The sequence below is a fragment of the Sciurus vulgaris genome (genome assembly GCF_902686455.1).
Source record: "Sciurus vulgaris genome assembly, chromosome: 10".
In the NCBI taxonomy this organism is placed as follows: Eukaryota; Metazoa; Chordata; class Mammalia; order Rodentia; family Sciuridae; genus Sciurus; species Sciurus vulgaris.
Genome location: NC_136470.1, coordinates 116,955,340 through 116,964,065, shown reverse-complemented (window position 1 = coordinate 116,964,065; position 8,726 = coordinate 116,955,340). Strand labels below are relative to the sequence as shown.

Below are 8,726 nucleotides of genomic sequence, written 5' to 3'. Positions count from 1 at the left end.
GAAGAACAACTAGCCTCAACGACTCTTAAGTCAGCTTTGCTGTTTCCCCAACAGCCTGGAAATGCAGGGTAACAGAGAGTACCCAAACCTCCTCAGGTGAACAAAGGCTGAAAACACTTGGTGAACCTCACTGCCAACAAAGAGCCTGCTAGCAGTCTGCCCTCTGCCCCACCTATCTCATCCCCAAGTGCTGTCCCAGTGTCACTATGCTGAATTATATTTTTTTCTCCACCACTCAGCTGTCCAGACAATTCCTTAATCAGACAACACTGCCTTCTTGAGTTTAAATTTTATTTTACAAAAAGAGAAATAAAGAAAACTGATAGGCAGTTATACTGACTTACAATTGTTCTGTTTTTTGTTTTTTTTTTTAAAAAAGTGACATGAAACACAAGTAAAAATAAATACGTCATAGAAACAGCCAGTTGCCCAGTCTCTGGGGCAGAAGCGCCTGCCCTGCTGAGAGAGGAGGGAAGCCCATGATCACACCAGCAGCTGGATCACCCAGCCACAGATGCTTCTCTAAGCCAGGTGCAGGTCCCAGGCCTCAGGGGCGTCCTGAGGAAAGAAGACGGAAAACCAAAGCCAGGTGCCAGGGCCCTGGGGCCACCTCATCGACCCCACCCCACCCCACCCTTTCCCCCTGGCAGCAGTGTGGCCTTAGTGGTTATCCATTGTGACCCCCTCAACCCACCTGGACTGGACCCTTTTCCCATGATCCCTCTGAAGAGGGTACAAGGAAAAAAAAACCTGTCTTGGGCAGGCCTGGGGAATTCTTCTGGTGAGTCCCCAGCCCACCCTGAGTAACACAACCAGATAACAGTCATTTTACACCCAGGTGCACATGAGCACACATGTGCACACACACTATCACACTCACTCACTCAAACATAGCTGGGCTAAGCTTTCTTCCAGGGAGGGTCCTGGGTCAGGTCACAGTATGAGGTCCCCTCTCATATGAATATCATCCCAGTAGTAGCAGAGAACCCAAACCTTCCCTAGCCCTCTGCATTGCAGATTCTGCAGCCTGCCTGGCTACCTCTTCTCACTGCCCTAGATGACTACAACAAACAGACTCGTGAGAGGGGAAAGGAACAGACTCAGGTACCTGAAAAGTAAAGAAGGTGGACACTGCCTGCTCAGGAAGTTCATCGTTGTAAGACTCGGGTATTCATAAAAGGCCTAGGGCCAAGCTAGTGACATAGAACAGACATTGAGGGGCCACAGCAGAATACAAAGGGCAGAAGAGAAAAAGGCAGAAAGAAGGGGAACTGATTCTAAAGGGGAGCAACGGAGAGCGCAGCATTCTCAGATAGGCCTTGAGGTGCTGATTTCCTGGGACTAGTCAGCAAAGGGCCAGAAAGTCTTCTGGGAGGTCCTTTGAAGAAAGGATGACTTCTCAAAGGAGTTTTTTCATGGAGGAAGAACCACTTGGCTGAGTGCACAGAAAGCCACAGCTCAAAGGGAGAGACTGGTCATCTGAGAAAGGGAAGTGGGAAGTAGGCAGTCATATCCAGGAACACTGGAAACAAGGTATGCAAAGTCCATAGAAGACCTTCCCCAAATGATGAGGACTCAGTTCCAGAGCAAGGAATGCCAGGCTTAAACATACTGATGCAGAAGGCCTTGCTCTTCAGACAGCTTGCTTGTGAAAGTTGGTTGTGTTTCAACCAATCAGCAAAACTTACCCTGGCTCTTTGCTTCATGCTCCTGGAGTGGGAAATTTCATATTTAGTTGTGGACCACAAGTATATAAAGAATCTACACATTAATTCCTATGGAAGAAAGTTCCAAGGACCAGAATTATCCTTAAATTAGGAGATGATAATATAGAGACCTAAGCAGCACAACTCAAAGGGGTGAGGACTTCACAGATCCAAACTAAAAAAAAAGGTCTGACCCAACATGGTTCACTTACTTCCTTTCTTAAATAGCTACTCTATCCCTGCTAGCAGTCTTTGTCCACAAAGATATTAAGAAAGGAAATCAAGCATCAGTACAAATGGCAGTCTTGAATCATTTAGTACTGTTTTCCCCAGGAAAAGTAGTTAGGCTACACAAGATGGATGAGACTTGAGAAACCCTTGAAAACTTTGGAAGACAATCGTGAGGGAAGATGCCTAAGCTTGATCTTCTACCTTCCCTCTAGATCACCAGCCTTCCTGATTTAAGCCTAGATGGTGGGTGGAAGCCATCACTAAATGTTTCTGATCAAAGAAACTGTAAAATATGGTTCTTTAGCTCTAAGACATTTCCTGCTTCCCTTATACACATGCTCATGTTTGGTGTGCATGAACATTTGCCCAACAACCCACATAAAGAGACAAGAAAAATCAGAGATGAGTTTTCAGGTTCATTAAAAACAAGAAGCAACAAAATCTATGGAATTAGTTGCAATTCAGTTTCTCATGATCTCACTGCCACCCTCTACATAATAGAAACATACATTATCAGATTAAGAGCCTTCCCTAGCCAGGTCAGCTTCCCAGAATTATGGCCTTTGCAGAGCTGAAGCAAGACCTCAGCCCTGGAACCAGTGGGTAGGGAACAGACATGTGTTGCCTCTCAGACACCCATTTGCATCCTGGCAACTTCAAACGCCTGTTCCTCTAGTAAATGGTTTCTGTTTCCTGCTGAAATGGTTTCTGGATTCTCAGAGACAGCTGCAGTGACTTCCTGTAAGGGAACACAGAAATATTCTTCTTTCCCCTGAATACATACACACACATACATACATACACACACGCATACACAGTCTCTAGGATCCCAGTGCTCCAGGACTGAGAGACATTAGTGTAACCCAAGTTTTGAGTGTGTTCTGACTAGCTCACTCTTACTGCACCAGCATCAACCTGAGAGCCCACTCCAAGTGAATCCCTTTACCATCCATTCTTGGGATGCATCAGAGAGAGAAAGCACTGGTTGGAACTGCTATTTTAAAAATATTAAAAATAATTTGCATAGCTAAATCGTAGATCTAAGGCTTCTATGAATAGAAGAGTTAAATGTCTGACAGGGTGTTTATGAAAACAGAAAGAAAGCGCCTCAAGTTCCACTTTTGGTGTTATTGGATAGCACACAAACATGCACGTGCGCACACACACAGGCGCACGCACGTGCATGCATGCGCATACACACAAACACACACACACACACATACACACACACATACACACCATCAGTCATCTCCCCATCTCTCCTCTGGGAACAAATCCCAATGTCTGCTAAGCCCTCCAATAATGGAATGGGCTTGTCAGTAGAGCTGCTGGAGGTTAAGCTACCTCCTGGGCTAGGAAGAGGCAGGTGCAGCAGCTGCCCAGCCAATGGGGAGCAACAAGCAAGTGGTAAAGCTCTAAAGACAAGCAAAGTTTGTTCATCATAAAGAACTGCCTGAAAAAGTCTTGAGGGGAGGCAGGAGATGGGGACAAGAGGACACAAGATATGACAATAGCAGACAGCCAGTGTTTATGTTTGACTAGATGCTCCTTCCCTGCACTGGCAACTAGGAAGGGTAGGCCAGAATGACTAATGTAATCATGTTCTCTTAAGACAGAAGCCACACTTAAGGCTCCTAAAGAGGAAGGATTCCTCCAGGATCCTTCAAAGAAGATGGAGGCAGCAGACACCAGGCCTACAATGATCACCTGATAAGCTGGGGAAGCTGAAACATTTCCTAACAGGAAATCAATGGTCCATTACCTCAACCCAGCAGCTGCCTATCCACAGCTTCACTATTCAGCATACAGCTGACTTCTAAGATCATTCCAGCAGGATATAGCTCCAAATTTGGGGGTCACTTACTTCTCAATAGTAAACTCCATGATCCCAAGTTTCAATCTCTGTAGAATGTGTCTCACTACCACTGACTATCCAGTCTCAGAATTCCCTGATCTTCCTGAGAGGCCACAACTCTCCAAAATATAGTTGTTTAATCTAACCCTTGGGCCTTCTCTTCACCCAACTAGAAGGAAACTTGTGATTTCCATGGCTCTTCTCCTGGGCTCACCCTGATGTTCAACTAATAGTGCCATGAATCACCACTCTCTGATTTCCATTTAAAAAAAGATAAATTCATTTTTTAGGTCAAACCTAACTCTCTTTCCCTGGTTAATTCACCATCCACTCAGGATTTTTTTTCACCAGCAGCTATGGGGTCTAGTACATCTTAAAATGTCCCTATCTCCTACCTTCCTTAACCTTAACTTCCCCTGCCACAAAAAAAAAAAAAAAACAACCAGACTCATGAAAAGTCTAAATAATAAATAATTGCCCATAACCATAAGAAATAAATTAACATGGAGCTTTCTAACAGGGTGGGGAAGGAAGAGGAAAGGCCACCAGGATAGGCAGCTGAAGCATAGTTCCAACCTGGTGAAAAATGTCTTTTCCAGCCACACTCCCTAACTCACACTGCAGTGTTTTTCCCTCCCACTCTGGAAAGGGAGATATGCTCAGAGACAACCACTGAGGAAAGAGACAGAGATTGGTAATGCCCATTTTCTCTCATGATTTTCCCCCAAATTTCTAATACAAATGTGGCTCTGAAAACCAGGAACTTGAGTTACCTGGGCCTTCTCTTCACCCAACTAGAAGGAAACTTGTGATTTCCATGGCTCTTCTCCTGGGCGCTCACTCTGATGTTCAACTAATAGTGCCATGAATCATCACTCTCTGATTTCCATTTAAAAAAAGATAAATTCATTTTTTAGTTTCCCCCTTAGTTCCTCCCTCCCTCCCTCCCCTCCCATCTTCACCCCTGCTGTTACATACATGTACATACACACCCAAACACACACACACGCTCACACACACAAATATACCTGGTCTGCTTACTTCCCACCCCCTAAAGAGACCCCATTCCACATGGGATCTCAGTCTGCTCCCCCTGCCCACCCTTCTTTTCTCTCTCACTCACCCTCCCCTCCCTACCCTCCCCTCCCCAGGCCAAGCTAAGTCACCCAATAAGGCAGCTCTCTTGGGAGAGAATGTTCCCAAAGACAGAAATGGGATGTGAGCATCTACACTCAGATGGGCAAGCAAGCAAGCAGACAGCATAAGCAAGGCAGGAAGGAAGGGAGACAGGCTGCCTTGCCCCTCCATCCTTGTTTTGGGTCCCTGATTTCCCACTATTGCTGCTCTGTTGGGGTCTTTGTTTTGTTTTGTTTTGTTTTTTCCTCTTTTGTTAAATAGCAACAGAGCCCTGCAACTATGGCTAGCCACTCTTCTTTGTCTTTTTCCTTTACCCTCCTGCCAAGTACCCTATTCTCAAAAAGCCCAGATCACTGCCTTTCAGTTTTGTGAGCAACCTGCTGGGGGCCCCAAATGAGGTGGGGAGAGCCTCCCCGGCTATTTCCCAGTGACCTCTATTACATCATCATCCTTATCCTCATCATCATTGGAGCTGAACCCCACCTCAGCAATCTCATGTGAATCAAATGGAGGCACCTGGGACCGAAGGAGGCCACTAGCTGGGTAGCCTGTATGTGGGGACATGTAGCCTGGGTAAACAGACATGCCCCGTGAAAGGTCGCTGGGCAATACAGGGGAAGGAAAAGGCGCAAACATCCTTGGCTCGGACAGGAGTGGCTGTGAGAATGGGAGTGAATAGCTGGGTAATATCCCTGGCACAGAGGGGTTGAGCATGAAGGAGGGGTTGCTGGCAGTGACTGAGGTAGCCGTGGAAGAGGAACTGACGGGGCCTGCCGGCACCAGAGGGTCAGTAGTCACTGGGAATACCAGGCGGGCATCTGCCAGCAAATTGGACAGCTGGTAGTAGGAGGGGGTACTGCCCATAAACAGGGAGTTGTCCCCAGCCTGGGAGGTGAAAGGGGGGGTGAGGTTATGATTTAAGGAGACGGGTGGCATGGCAAACCCGCCAGAGACTGGATACCCGTGTTCATACGGCTGCACGGGGGCTGGCAGATGGCCCTTCCTGGACCGCCGGCGGGCTGACTCCTGGGCGGCAGGTGGAGTGGCCAACTTTCGCTTGTGGCCCCTTAAGTCTAGCACTGGATGCCTGCCACCACAAGGTTGGCCAGTCACCAAGAGGGAACTATTGAGGCAATGACCCCCAAGCCGTGGCTCAGTTCCAAGAGCTGTCCCAGGAACAGTACTGCTGTCCAGGAGTTGGGCCGGGGGGCCAGGCAGGGCGGCATTGGTGCTTGGGGAGCTCTGACGGGATTCTCGAGCAGCAGCCACATCTGCATACTGCTGGAGCTCACTGATGATCTCCGGACTGTCGGGAGAGACAGGCCTGGCCAGCCCCTCAGGATCAGGGACTTTGGGTGATGAGGCACTGTGTCTGCCGTTGCTTGTGGACTCACGAGAAGGTCCCTGGGAACCTGGGGACAAAATACAGACAACTGAGAACTAGAATATCAAGAAAGAAAAGAAAGATAAAGGGGTAAATCCTTTTTTAAAAAAATATTGTCTTGTGGTCCCCAAAATTCTAATTATTTGATGTCTAAAAACATTACTCAGTCAACTCTTCCCACTGTCAAAGTAAGAAATCATCTGATCCCAGAAATAAGTCTAGCCATAAAAAGGCATGTAACTTTTCTGCACTCCAGATTTCTTAATCTATAAAACTCTACTAACATGAATCCTATGAGAAAATGGCTATGAAACACCGTATCATTCTTTTTTTTTTTTTAAATATTTTTTTAGGTGTCAGTGGATCTTTATTTATATTTATTTATGTGCAGTGCTGAGAATGGAACCCAGTGCCTCACACACGCTAGGCAGGTACTCTACCACTGAGCCACAACCCCAGCCTACCTATCATTCTTAAAACTAATCAGACCTTTTTATAGGGGCAAGAGAGAGAGATCAGGGGAGAAAAGAGGGAAATGAAGTTAAAAAGCAGTTCATCCTGTTTAAAAAAAAAAAAATCCACAGCTATGAAAGAACTGGGACAACCAGGAAATCTGTATATGACCTGGATAGTAGGTAATATTATGGAATTATTGTTAAGTTTTCTTTTAGTGTGATAATGGTGTTGTGTTGCTAGGAAAATGTCTTGAATCTTAAGAAACATGTTGAAGTATCTCTAATAAAATGACACGATATCTTCAACTTACAAATGACTCAAATAATAGGCAGGGAGAGACAGAGGTTTATGAAAACTAACAATCCAATATTGGATCTAGGTGCAAGGGTATATGGGCACTCACAATACTGTTCTCCCAACCTTTCTGTCTATATGAAAATTTCCATAATACAAAGTTAAGAACAAAAGCAGTATAGCTCTCATATCTCAGTGGTGGGGAGGATAAATAAAAAACACTCCCATTGAGGAAAACCTGGCAAGCATCCCACTGTTAATGTGTTGATATATACCCTCTGGCAACCCCACTTCTAAGAATATATCCTACAGACACACCCACATGTCAGGGCAGTAGAGTAGAATAATCTGACTGTACATCAATAAGGAACTAGGTAATGCATCATGTTATATCCCACCCTGTGTAAACCTTCGATGAGGCATATCTAGAAGAAATGATAAGGAATGAGTTATTACTGGTGAGTGAAAACAGGAATAAATAGTGTATTATAGTATATTAGCATTGTTTGTTTTAAAAATACAAAGAGAAGCCAGGCGTGGTAGTACATGCCTGTAATCCCAGCAACTTGGGGGCTAAGGTAGGAGGATCACAAGTTCAAAGCCAGGTTCAGCAATTCAGCAAGGCCCTCAGTAATTGAGAGAGACCCTAAACAACATAGCAAGACCATGCCTCTAAATAAAATTTAAAAAAGGGCTGGGGAGTGGCTCAGTGGTTAAGCGCCACTGGGTTCAATCCCCAGTACCAAAAAAAGAGAGAGGAAATTTATTTACATATTTTATGCACACAGTGTGTGTACACACTCACACAGTCCTGTACCACAGATAGAATATCTCTGAAAAACAAACAAGAGAAGTGCTTCCAGGGCTTCAGACTAGCTGGAAGAATAGAAAGAGAAAAACTTATTTTTCACTTAACTCCTTTTTGTATGATTTGAATTATGAACTATGCATACCTTATCTATTAAAAAAATAAGCCAATTACAAACCAAACAAGTGTTGTGCAGGTTGATGGAAAGTAGAAGTTACTATACCTGAGGCAGCCATCCGACCATCTTCAGGGGCCTTTGGTTTGCCAGTTGCCCGGACAGCAAAGATCCGTCCATCACTGGTGCGAATGTACGTCCCTAATAAGAGGAATGAAGATGACTTTTAGAAACAGATATGTACTGATTCCAGCCAACCCTGGGAAATGCCAGGCGTAGGCACCATGGGCTGGGAAATAGCTACAAAAGTCTCACTCTCTCTATCAAAAACCCTGAAATGAGGAGTGGATAACAGCTATGGACTCATAATTATTATTCTATTCCAGAAGCATTAATAGTTAGCCTACCAAGTATTAGGCACAGTTCTAGTACTATGATTACACAAGATAGAAAAGGCCCTGTCTCAAGGAGCTTAATCTCTAGAAGAGAAGACAGATAATTATACCAGAAAGTATAAGAAGTAGTCAATGCAATGGAGGAAATAAAGTGCTATGAAAGAGAACAAGCTGTCATCTTATGCTCCATAGTACTCTGGTTCCGGTCCTCCTCTTAATCTGAGAGGAAGGATCCTATTACCTCAATATCCTCTCTTCCTTTGTAGAAGAATTCAAGACCTGCACATTCTATTCCCTCAAGGCACTAATCTACCTTATCTTCATTCTTGGGTATGTCATTAAATC

General features: G+C 44.9%; 1 protein-coding gene across 3 annotated transcripts in view; it reads right to left on the bottom strand.

The window, feature by feature from the left end:
- Nucleotides 1-270: 270 nt before the first annotated feature.
- The window catches only part of RAD54L2 (RAD54 like 2), a 152,499-nt gene continuing 144,043 nt past the window's right edge, over nucleotides 271-8,726 (bottom strand). For 2 of the 3 annotated variants that reach the window (XM_079101043.1, XM_079101044.1), the window contains exons 21-22: nucleotides 8,095-8,187; nucleotides 5,153-6,341 (exon numbers count right to left, since the gene is read on the bottom strand). In XM_079101043.1, coding sequence (XP_078957169.1) covers nucleotides 5,347-6,341; nucleotides 8,095-8,187 — 1,088 coding nt within the window. In that variant the 3' untranslated portion in view covers nucleotides 5,153-5,346. Of the gene's footprint in view, nucleotides 4,672-5,152; nucleotides 6,342-8,094; nucleotides 8,188-8,726 lie in introns of those variants that run through there. The other variant, XM_079101045.1, reaches the window with a different exon arrangement.